This window comes from Lycium ferocissimum, chromosome 4 (genome assembly GCF_029784015.1).
Source record: "Lycium ferocissimum isolate CSIRO_LF1 chromosome 4, AGI_CSIRO_Lferr_CH_V1, whole genome shotgun sequence".
NCBI classification, from domain to species: Eukaryota; Viridiplantae; Streptophyta; class Magnoliopsida; order Solanales; family Solanaceae; genus Lycium; species Lycium ferocissimum.
In genome coordinates, this window is record NC_081345.1 from 29517184 (window position 1) to 29530001 (window position 12818).

The 12818-nt window shown below is 34.2% G+C and overlaps 1 protein-coding gene across 1 annotated transcript; it reads right to left on the reverse strand.

Annotated features, from left to right (window-relative positions):
• Positions 1 to 3826: 3826 nt before the first annotated feature.
• Positions 3827 to 5956, reverse strand: LOC132052182 (serine/threonine-protein kinase RIPK-like). The gene is made up of 5 exons (XM_059443580.1): positions 5418 to 5956; positions 5148 to 5283; positions 4843 to 4979; positions 4604 to 4727; positions 3827 to 4486 (listed from the first exon to the last, which is right to left on the reverse strand). Exons 1-5 carry the CDS (start codon positions 5832 to 5834, stop codon positions 3933 to 3935), a joined length of 1368 nt encoding a protein of 455 aa, XP_059299563.1. The 5' UTR covers positions 5835 to 5956; the 3' UTR covers positions 3827 to 3932.
• Positions 5957 to 12818: the final 6862 nt, after the last annotated feature.

Below are 12818 nucleotides of genomic sequence, written 5' to 3' on the forward strand. Positions count from 1 at the left end.
CATGGCCTTCTCTCTTCCTTTTTTGGATTTTAAGATAATCAAATAAATGAAAAAGGTGATTTATTTTAAATGAACGAATTAAGTTATGATCGCTCTTCAACTCATCTATCCAAAAGGAAAGAACGCTTAAGTAATTAAGTTATATAAGTCACAATCTAATTCAATAACCCAGCCTGTGTTGATTTGTTCAAATTTGGTTAAACATGTATAGAAAGGAAAAAAAAAAAGTTCAGTTAGAGCATTGCTAATTAATAAACTGTTGAACGAAAAAGAAGAAGAAAACAGTGTTTCCATGCAAACGTTGATCCACACGGAATGAAAACAAAAGCGATATTTATAGGGAGTAAATGATTTCGATTTTAGTTGTTCCACCCAAATAGTGGATGTTCAAAGTAAGGTCAAAAGAGTCAAACGTCAGCTAATCTCAAAGATGTCCCACTTGCTTTTTTTTTCTTTTCTTTTTCTTATGATGATAGGCCACATAAAATCAAAGGCGTTCATCACACAGTTCTGGATAATTTTTGCGAAAAGAAAATAAAGCATAAGGGGAATTAAGGAGAACTCCAAAATACAATATTGTACTTCAACTAAAATATGTAAGTCTCGGGTCTTTCTATAGCTTGCTAGAGTATTTCATTTGTTTGGTATGTCATTATCACTCGTAAGCTCTAATGTGAATAAAAAAAAGGAAGAAAAAGTGCAGTACTCTGTAAATCTGGTAACCTATTACAGTCTTATAGATCATTCAAATTGACAGGTTTGATGTCATATTTTTACTTACTCCTCTTTAGATTTGGACATTATGGAACATGTTAATTGTCACTACTGATTATAATATATACTCAATATAAAAATGAATCAGAAACCAGGACCACTTAATATAATTAAAGAGCCACGCTAACGTGTATCTGGTTTTGTCCCTTTGACGATCTGAAGATCACGAGAACAAGTCCTGGTGACAGACAAGACAGATTAATTAGATCATATTATCAAAGCATATATAATTATTGATAAGATACGCATCAAGACTCATTGGAATTCAACTTTTCCATCTTAAAACGCAAGCTGTGACAGGAGATACACTTGTGGATTATTGATTAACAAAACGTATGGAGGGTCAAACAAAAATATACTCCCTCCGTTCACTTTTACTTGTTCAGTATTCTAAAAATATATTTTCACTTTTACTTATCACTTTTAGCATATCAAGAAAAAATAATTTCTTTTTTCCTGTTTTACCCATAATATTAAATATTCACTTCAAATTATTTTTCAAATACAATAAAAATATGCATCAGTTAATATGAGTGTATTGGTAAATTATGCACTTCATTTATTATTTCTTAAGGGATGTGCATAGTCAAAAGCGGACAAATAAAAGTGAACGGAGGGAATATTCCTTCGCCAGTGGGTTTTGCTATTAATTAATTAATTAATTTGTCTTAAGGCTCAATTAACTTTGATGCGGACCATAACTATGTTTTGCCTTCGTCATAATTTCTTAAACGCAAATCTATACATTTCAAAATTACTTAAGTCTAATGGTGGTAGTTTTAACTGTTTAGCAAAACAACATGAAACTCAGATTAAGGGAAGGAACTGATCAAATTGCTATAACTCTTCTATGATTATTTTTCCTTCTCTTGTAAGGTGTATTTTACTTACGTATATTTACTTATCTGAGCGGGGCCAATGTGCTTATCTGGATGGGGTCCCATGGCCTAGGCTGGTGACTTCTATTGCACTTTGAAGGAGTGCCCTAAGGTCGGCCCAAATAATCGAGCCTACATCATAATCATTTTTTTGCACGGATTGTCCTTGTTTTGGGGTGGTCTTTAAATTTTGCCCGTCAAATTTGTGGTCTTTAGATTTTTCATATTTGTTGTGGTCTTTAAGTTGTGCCGCTTGACTTGGAAAGGTGGGCGAATACGTAAGTTACGGGTTCGAACCCCTCACAAGCATAAAATAAAAAATAATTTCGCAAGGCGGGGTGGGGGGAGTGTATGTCGGATCCCGGCTAAGATACAATCTTTAAGGAAAAGCTAAAGTTATGCCGGATCGGCATAACTAAAAGTCGCCCATAAGGCGAATTTTTCCTAAGACATAGTTTAGTTATGCCTTATGGGGGCGTAATTTTAGTTAAGCATAACAAATTATGCCCCATAAGGCAAGAACTTTTCCTTAAGGCATAGATTTTGCCTTATAAGACAAAGTTTAAGTTATGCCTTGGAAAAGTTCCGCACTATGCGCATACTTTTAGTTATGTCTTTGGGGCATACTTTTTAGTTAAGGCATAACTAAAAGTTTACTAGAAAAGTAAAATATATATATATATATATATATATATATATATATATATATATATATAGGCAAAAGTCCTCCGGGACTTTTAGTTAAACATAACTAAAAGTCGCCGATTTAACTAAAAAGTCTGCCGGAGGGCATAGCAAAATTTAAACTTTTGCCTTATAAGGCAAACTTTTAGTTATCCTTAAGGAAAACTTACGCCTTAGAACTTACTTTTAGTTATGTTTTATGAGGGCGCACACTTTTAGTTAAGGCATTACTAAAAGTTTACCTTGAAAAGTTTAAAATATATATATATATATATATATATATATATATATATATCTTCAAGGCAAAGTCGCCGGAAGGATAGCGAAATTTAAACTCGCTTTGCAAATTTTTTTAAATTTTTTGGCGGGGGTTCGAACCGGAGGCACTATGGGTTTTTTTTTTAAGAAAAATTTAAATACCACCTTGAAAAAGAAAGAAATTTAATTTGTGGTAGTAAGGGCTTACATTTATTTGCGAATTGCCCCATCATAATTTGTGGTAGTAAGGGCTTACATTTATTTCCTTCAGTCTCAGGGCCCTATGAAGCTTAGCTTGCTTTATGAGCCTGTGGTGATTCATGTTTGTGGAACGCGTACGTTGGAGCTGGTTTTCGATTCTCTTTCTATTAATATCTCAGAATAATATTGGCTCTTTGCAAGCAACCTCGAGAGAAAAAACAACGACGTGCTCCAACAAACTTGCCCGAGCCTACCACACACAAAAAAATGTATTCCATGAAGACCTTTTCTAGTGATATTGCACTGTTGCACCTCACCAACTCTTGTGCCCCATCTACTCTCTATTCTTTAGGGTCTTGACTTTGACCATTACTGACTAGAAGGAAACAGTTAAACAAAGAGAAAAATGATTCCATTTTTTTTTTTTTTTTTTTTTTTGGGAAAAAAAATAAAAATCTTCGTTTATAAATTTGGGTCAAAAACGCCGTCATTAAAGTTTTTAAATATACCCTATCTTGTAAAATCCCCTAAAATAACCTGATTTCATTTTTAAACCCGCTCTATTTAAACCCGACTCAACTACATACAAAACTTATATGCGGCCAAATTGTCCTCGAGTCCTACATTTGGAGTCAGTAGGCACAGAAGCAGGTAACTCATGTGCATTTTTTATTTAGTTGAGTCGGGTTTAAAGAGCGAGTTTAAAAATGAAATCAGATTATGTTGGGAATTTCCGTTAAGACAGGGGTATATTTGAAAACTTTAATGACGTGAGAGGTATTTTTGATCCAAAGTTGTAATGGAGAATATTTTTAGCCCTTTTTCCAAGGTAGAGGGGCATTTTTGATCCTTTACCTTTTTCTTTTTTTTCATAGCTACTTTTTCTTCTTCAACAACTTTTTCAAACTTCTAAAAGTCATAAGAATCTTCTATGTTACATTGTTTTCAATCACCAGAATGAAAACATGAAATGAATCCATGTTGTCCAAAACTGCGATTAAAATGTCAACTCAAATAAAAAATTAAAAAACTTCAGTAAACAATCTATATTCACATATCTTTACACTTTTGATAGTTCTTCGTTTTCTTCTCTTCATTGTGACTAATTAAAAGGAATTTTATTTGTTCTTCGGAAATTTAAATTCGTGCTTTAAAGTCAGCAGCATCAGTATTTAGTCTATGCTTATGCCTGTGTCCGACTCTGCGCTGCCTAATATTACTATCCTCTCTGTTTTCCCCTGCATCTCTTTTTTCTTCTTCTTTTTCTCCCTTTATGTTCGCCTTTTGTTCGTCCACTTTAGTCTTCACCTCACCAATTTCCATTTCCTTGTCACATTTTGAGGTTGGAACAACATAAACAAATGGGCCCATTGGTATATCCTTCATGTCCAAGACAGGCTCCAAGGCCTTTACCACGTCGCTCATAGTTGGCCTAGACCTGGTCTGGTGGCTTAAGCATTGATAAGCCAATGCAGCTACTTTCTTTGCTCCTTGTGTCGAGTACTGGCCTTCAAGTCTTGGGTCCATTATTCCGTCGAGTTTGCGTGGATCCCTTAGCATTGGTCTTGCCCAATCCACCAGGCTTCGCTCTTTTTTGACGGGGCGCTTCTTGTCCATGGCTCGTCGTCCCGTTATTAATTCTAATAGAACTACCCCGAAGCTGTACACATCGCTCTTACTTGTCAAATGACCTGTTCAAAGGAAAAGGAAAGCTAAGTATTCGTAATAAGCGGGACTAATAAGTAGTAACAAGAAAGTGAGACACGTATTATAACAGGTTAAAATACACTGATAGTATAAAAGTTTACCAGTCATGATGTACTCCGGAGCAGCGTAGCCGTGAGTGCCCATGACACGTGTCGAAACATGTGTATCGTCACCTTCCGGTCCATCCTTTGCCAGACCAAAATCAGACAGCTTGGCCCTGTAATCCTGATAATTAATTCATACTATTAGTTTCTATACTTTATTTTGTCCTGGAAAAAGATATCTTAAATAGAAGTTGAACTTTTCAATGTTAAAATAATGTACTCTATAGATAACTTACCGAGTCTAAGAGGATGTTAGAAGCCTTGAAGTCTCGGTAGATTACTGGTTTTTCTTCCCCGTGAAGAAACTCTAGTCCCTTTGCAGCACCAACCATAATTTTTATTCTGGTCGACCATGGCAAGCAACTCGAGTATCCTGTTTTGATACATCAAATGAAAATTCATAAACATAGGGGCCAAAAGTTTTGTTCATTTAACAGTTGATAAAAGTGATCATATGAAGTAATAGCACAGAATTAAGCACTTTGAGCAAAAAACATATTATTCGCGGGCATTGTTCACACATAAGAATGTCAATGCTTACTCGAAAATAGCTGATCCTCTAGGTTGCCCCTTGCCATGTACTCGTAAACGAGAAGTCTCTGTTCATCTTCCCAACAATATCCGATCAATTTCACTAGATGGGGATGCCTCAATTGTCCCAAAAATACCACTTCAGTCTGAAAATGCCACAAGTATAAATGTATCAAAGTACTAATTAGAAGGAACATCAATAGAAATAAGAGGCCAGTCTTGAAAATACAAAAGCATTTGTAGCATGTTTAGGTCAAAAAGGTAATTATTAATTGCTCACCAGCCATTCATGGTGGCCCTGATTACCATCCAAATCAAGCAATTTAACCGCAACAGGTTGAGCATCTAAACCAGGCTTAATCTTATCATCAATGAACCCCTTGTGAACGGGTCCAAATCCACCTTTACCGAGAAAATTCGCAGACGAGAAGTTACTCGTGATGAGTTTAAGCTCATCAAGTGTGAATACATGAAGATTTGAACCGATTATTGCGTTTGATGACAGATCATCCAATGATATAAACACTGATCTGGAATCAGTACTTATATCGGAAATAGCAAACCTATTACGATGACCAGAATTCATCTGTTTACAGATTTCTATCACATTTTCCTCTGAAGGAAGAACATTACTATCATTCTTGGCCTTGAAGCAATTTGGTAGAATAGCTTTCCAGGCAATTTTGCAACCCACCATATTGTTTAATTAAATCTGATGAAATTTTTATCAGAGTTTGGTGTAAATCTGGATATATATATACTAAAGGTTAAATAGCTAATGATGTGAAATATCAGAAAGTCCTAAGGGAATATTACTAGGAAAAATTGGAGTTGATATTTACTGCTCAATATATTTGACAAGATGCGTAAGTGAAGACAAACACAAAACAAAGAAGGTTTGTAGTAAGTCCACAAAAGTGGCGGTTTAATTTGTTCTATAGTTATAATGCATAATATAAGCTTATATATGCAAATCCGAGTAGGCAAGTGGATGGAAACAGCCAATAGTCGTCGTTTTTCATTTGACCTAAAAAAGAGCGTGTATGGTGGCATATTATATTGTACTATGAAATTTGGGCACATTTTCTTGAGCAAGCTTCGCTGTTATTTCAGTATTTTGGATCTTGGGACAGAAACATTGGATGCATGGAAACTTCTATCATGAATTAGGTTATTAAAGAAAGCAGAAGAAAGAAAACAAAAAAGAGGAAAAATTGAAAGGAAAAGTATAGTGGTAAACTAAAGCAGGAGAGGCACATTCATTGGTTGCAAAATTGCAATGCATCAATCGTTCTAGAATATTAAGGTGTAAAAACTACCCCCTGTGTCCATTTTTACTTTGCTCTATAGTAAAACTAGATGTTTATTTTTAATTGTCTAGTTTGAAAAATCAAGAGATAATTTACCATTTCATACATGTTTTACTGTTACTATTAATTATTAGGTTGGAAACTTCAATAAATTGTCAGTGATTGCACAACTTTTAAAGTATGTTTGATTGATTTCAATTATTAAATGACTTATTAATAATTAGGGTTAATATAGTAAATTATCATTTTATTTATGGCTCCTTAAGGATGGTCAAGTCAATACTCAATACAGAACAAGTAGAAATAACAGAGGGAGTAATTGAGTTGTACTTTATGGAGAGAAATTAAGCTACGGTATAAAATGGGCGGGTTCAATTGAATTTGAACGGATTAGAATGCACTGAATTAATCAATGAGTACTGAGTAGGTCATTAAGTCGCTCAAAAATGACTTGAGCTAATATGAACAGAGTCGAGGTAGCTTAAATAATGGGTTATACCCTAATCCGTTCCACTTTTACTGGCCAGTTTTAATTATTTTTAATTTTCTTATATTTTATTTGATTATCAAACAAAACTACTCAATATAGAGTTCTTTATTATGGATTTAGTATATCAAAAAAAAAAAAAAAGATCAAAAAATATTTTAACAAAAAATTTCATGGGTCAATTTGGGCGGGATATTTAGCCCAAATAAGTTAAACTCTTTAAAAGGTAATGGAAGGCTTCATTTGTTAGCACTTAATGGAAATTTGGATCTAAATGATTCAAACCTTAGGTCCTATTTGTTTAATTAAAACTTAAACACTTATTTGGTCTGAATAGGTCTTAATCATTAAGATCTTTAACAAAGTCTTACTATCATCAAGAGATATTTTTGTATCGATAACTTTCACCACCACTCTATCCACAATCTTTATCTACCAGCACTAACCACCTCTGTCATCACAACAACCGCCACCATTGTCAACCACCATAATTGTCGTCAACCACCAGTCACCACATCTGCCATCACAACAATCACTGGCAACCACCGCCGCTGCAACCACTACTGTCAGTCACCGCCACACCTATCACATACATCATTATAATTGTATCCACTGCCACCACCACGCTGTCACTGTAGCAGTCACCTCCGCTACCACTATCAGTCACTACCATCATTGCGGCCAATCCCTACTAATCACCTCCACCGTCACAACTAGCACCGCCACCATCTACCGCCAACATATCATCAGCCACCACACATTCTTCAACCACCACAACATTAACCAACTCCACCATCACAATCACTACTAACTGTCACTATTACGCCAGTCACTACAACACCAATTTTAACATGGAATTGAGTTTAGATTATCTCCACCTATAAACTGAAAGGAGATGTTCAGTATCCGCAGGCAAAATTTTGTTGATATTCCATCCAATGACCGGTTATTATGGACAACCTTGCAAATTACAAAATCCGTCATGAATGCAATATGCGCTTTTCATGTAGTATACAGAAAAATAAGTCTGTATCCATATTTGTTTATTTATTTGTTAGGATATATATGATGATTTTAATTGGTCAAATAATTATCATACCGTCAAAGAGTATCATATATGAGAATTGTTGACTAATCTTTGCCGTGCAGTTATAGAAGGGAACTTTTTGAATAAGCAATAAATGTATGTACGAAGTCATGAACTAATTAGTTGCAATGTTAAGCGTAGCTACAAAAAGAAGATTGCACAAACAATCTTCAAGAAAAGGATTAAAAGTCTTATTTTCAAATAAATGCAGTTGTTTAGTGAGAAATAAATGCAAAAATCTAATTTGAAGAACTCTCACGATAGTTTTTTTGTTTTTTCTCTTATCTTTTTTTGGGAAGGTGAGGTTGATGTTGATTGCTAAAAAGAGTTTCTTTTCACATTCTAATAAGTATCTAAAATCTCACTCCACTTTATCGTTTTAACTAGTTTAATAAGTAACAAAATTGTTCCTCCTCTCTCCCTTCCACACTCTTTTTTTCTTAGTATATAGTTTTTCTCCAATTTGTTCTCCATTTATTTTGGTAATTTCCAAATGTGGGAAAAACTTTTTTAGAATCGAAATTATGTCTATCTACATCTTTTAAGAAGAAATCAGAGGGAAAATAAGAGATATAATCACGTGTTGAAAGACTTGTTGCTTTAAACTCGGCCTTTTACGTCTAACGTAACTTTGCATTTTTAATTCATGTGGGATTAGTTTAATAGTAATACTATTTATATCACGAAAAAAATTAATGTGATTTCTAAGAGAATTAAGTTGTACAGTTTTATCATAAAGAATTCTTAACTATCAATTTAATTCACCTTTTATACTAGTTTGATATTTCTCTTTTCCATGTAACAATCATTTGTACAATATAGGCACAGAGAGTTGCACCTTTTTCTTTGTATTTTGGAGGTGCACCTTTTTCTTTGTATTTTGTTCTATGTAAATTTTTTATTACATGGAGAGCCCGGGAAGAGTAAATAAAGAAAAAAGAGAGGCCAAAACTGATTAACTTGATGACCCCATCGTTGTGATCGTCCACCTTTTAGTCAAGTGCGCCCTTGTTCCATTTAGAACGGTGGGTCATTCCTATTCCACTTAGACACCGTTTGCCGTTATCGGAGCAAAACAACATCGTCAGGCGCCACCTCATTGCACGTCAATACCCCAAAAGCCCCAATTTTTAATGGTCAAAACTCCACTAATTTATAAATTAGTGAATTTACAATTAAAATGAGTTGACACAATTTAATTGAGTTGACCCATTTAATGGGCACAATTTAATTGGCCAATACGTAGGAAACGATCGGTGTTGGTTTTGATCCGATAACGGTGCAAAAGTGTCTAAGTGGAATAGGAATGGCCACTGAAGTGTCTAAATGGAACAAGGGCCACGCAGATCTTCCAGTGAAAGAAGTGATTTCACTGGTGTGTTTGTCGATGGGTTTGGCCAAAAAGAGAAGTGAAGGAAAATAAAATGAATCGCTCTTATAGTCCCGGTTATTGATAAATTCTGTAAGTTTGAGCCTTTGTAATATATATAGCAAGCACATATAATCTTCAATTGATTGTAATGTATACTTTTGATCCTTTTGCTAGTATTTTTTCGCAAATTTAATGAATTATTCACTTTTAAGTTATTTTAGCATTTATATGTTATGTTTAACGTAACATATAAATATATGGTTGTGGGTTCAGGATTCTAATTCTTTAAAGTTACTGGGTTCTTATAAATATATGGTTTGGATAAAAGTTACTGGGTTCGGCCGAACCCACACCCGAAGGTGTGGCTCCGCCCCTGATGTTTAATTTGTGTTGTTGCTTCATATTTTGAGGACAATAATTAGTTCTAAATATAAAAAGTTTCCATATAAAGAGACTAAAACAGCACAATTAAATTAATTAAAAGCTAAATATATTTAATTAAATATCAAAAAGATTAAAACCAAAACTTGTAAAAAATTGAATGATCTATTATTCCTCTAAGAAATATTTACTATGCCGTGGTAGGTAGAGGAGTTGAGCTAGAAGATTGGCCATGCAGTGGATATCATGACCCTTAATCAGAAAAATCGGCGTCAACGCGTTCTTCTCTCTTGGTATTAAGTTTTCTTCCCACTATTATTAAATCGTCCGTGCGGTAATAAACACTTTAGAAATCTCGGATTTAAGTTTTGAAAGTGAAATCGCATTTAGTAGGGCGTAGAGGCGGATCCAGAATTTGAAGACGACGGAGGCACCAGAATAGATGCACGTTAGTCGATGTTACGTAACACCGCCTTGTCTGATATTTTATTAAAACATCCATTAAACCAATATACTAACATATAAATACTAATTAAATAGTACATCTGGATAAAACTTGTTCTGCGGACTGGTGGTCCGGGCACCCCTTTTCATGCGATAGGTTGCCTGTTCGAAACTAGCACAACACCTTTTTTTATGCATTTTTTTTCAATTGTCAACTGAAAACGAAAATGCAAAAAAGTATGTTGCAGCCCAAAATCGAACTTGGGTTGCGCGGCCAAGATCAAGGGCCTGGGGGACGCTGACCAATTGTGTCAGCCCGACGGATATGTTAGAGGGGTCCTTTTTAATATATGATAGATATTCAAGCTACAAACACACACACATATATATACACACAAAGTTTTTTCCGAAGTCAAAGGGGGGCACGTGCCCCCTCTCCTAATGGGGTAAGTCCGCCCTTGGTAGGAAGTATTTTACATTAAAATGCAAATTTTTGGTGTTAAATCAAATTAATCAAAGTTCTAAAGTTGCTGCTAAACATCGAATGAGAAACAAAAAGATCTCAATCAATATAAAATCTTAATATTGTCTTAAACATAAGAGAATATTGAAATCTATTGGCTGGAATTCCTTTAATATGAAGAATATTTAGGGGGTGTTCAACTTCTTACTATGTGAGTAGGTGGGTAAGAAGTTAGGTTTTAATTTGGACCTTAATGGTGTAGTTTTATGGAATTTGTGACCTTGCGTCTCAAATCCTTCGCTGCTTATTATACCAAATATTTGTTAAGAGTTTCAGACTATTAATTGATTCTTCTTAGAAAAAGCATATAAGTACTATAATAGATAATTTTTTAACTGTACGTTGTTTCCTTCAAGGGAAAAAATTGCTAGTATGCTTTGACTAATATGGGAAAAAAAAACATGTCCTATTTTTAGGTTCTCCTTTTAGTGCAATTTCTCAACGTACATATAATATGCTATTGGACAAATTGGTCAATTAATAGGATAGTTTGTCTCCATACAGAAAATTGAAAACAAAGAGACAGTCTGTATCTCTAATTATTATCTTGTAGGGAGGCTTCTATGATTAAAGAAAAGCGTCTGAACTGCCGTTGAATAAAAAGAAGACTTGCAACGGATGAAAAAGAATGGAGTTGGCTAAACTTAGACTATTGTCGAGTCTTGATAAGGAAATTATTATTGTTTTTGGGTCGAGCCCTATGAAAGAGATGGTATTGTATAATGATTATATAAGTTTTGACATCATTTAAAGTTCTGCAAAATTCGCTTCGGAGCTAAAACTTGACAATACATCCTAAAGAAATATCAGTATCTTTTGTTAACGGACAAAACTTGTCTTGTCACAAATCCTTAACATATGGTAATGATATTTGTTGACGGACAATAACAGAGTTTGTTGGTGTTATAAGTGCTCAAGCACCCATTACTTTTGGAGCCAAACGTTATTATTTATATAGAAAAACTAGTAATTCATACAAATATATTAATTAAGCATCCAACTTGGATTTAAATAGTTGAGCATACATGGTTTAATTTTTGGGTCTGCCATTGCTGATGAATCGTCACAACTTGTTGGGTAGAGGATACATGCACCAGAACTTGAAAGGAGTGTGTTTATTTTCCTCGTCAAAATGCAAAATCATTGAAAATTGCTCCACAAAAGAGGAGAAAGAAATAGAGAAAAAAGAACAAGAAAGAATTCCAAGGCCACTTCTTCAGCTGACGAAAAAAAAATTCTAAATTGGAACGTCATGAATTGTGACGTATGAGTTGATTTTTAAATAGTAATAACTATTCGTTTTCAATCTGCTAATTTCCTGTTAAGATTTAAAGAAAATAAAGGTGACAGTAAAGTCCTTCGGGTTCTAGACGATTTGCTCGCCATGTCCTCATGTATAAGCTTGTGTTTTGGTACAAAGGAAAATGTTTTCCTCGGATAATATTTTTCTGAAAAACAAATAGCATTTTATTTATTTACTAATTTTTTTTTGCGAAGTTTAGTAATAAAAAATCTATAATGTTCATGTTGACTGACATACTCTCCGGAATTCAATTACTGCAACGCCCATAATTGATAATATCTATAATTCTACATTTTATGACGACACTTTGTTATGTTAAGAAGGTTGGGTTTTGTTATGTTAAGAAGGCTAGGGTTGTTAATGGAGTGATGTTAGTTTAGCTGGGGTTTCAACATTAGAAAAAACAATTTATGTGACTAAATGGTTACATAAAATTTACCTCAAATACGAAAACGTGATTTTTATTTGGTATGATAAGTGATAATAACATGAGTTAAGCTTAAATGAAGAAATGAGTATTGACATAGCCGATCTCACACTTGATTGAGATTGAGGCGCATAAAAAACTCGTTTAGAGTTCCAGAAAGAATAATGAGATGTACCCATGAACCCACATTGCACAACAGGAAACAGGGAAAATGACAATCTTTGATATTATAATGTGAAAAAGGAACAAATTTCTGACTAAAGATAAACATCTTTTTAGTGGTCCTAGCCTCACCGCTCATTTTTTTTGAACATTCAAACTACGAAATGTGTTTTCAGATGTAGATG

Coding starts and splice junctions, on each gene's coding strand:
- LOC132052182 (XM_059443580.1), bottom strand. CDS start 5,834: ATGGTGGGTTGCAAAATTGCCTGGAAAGCTATTCTACCAAATTGCTTC. Junction 4,728..4,842: donor CTAACATCCTCTTAGACTCG/GTAAGTTATCTA, acceptor ATTAATTATCAG/GATTACAGGGCCAAGCTGTC. Junction 4,487..4,603: donor TCCGGAGTACATCATGACTG/GTAAACTTTTAT, acceptor TCCTTTGAACAG/GTCATTTGACAAGTAAGAGC.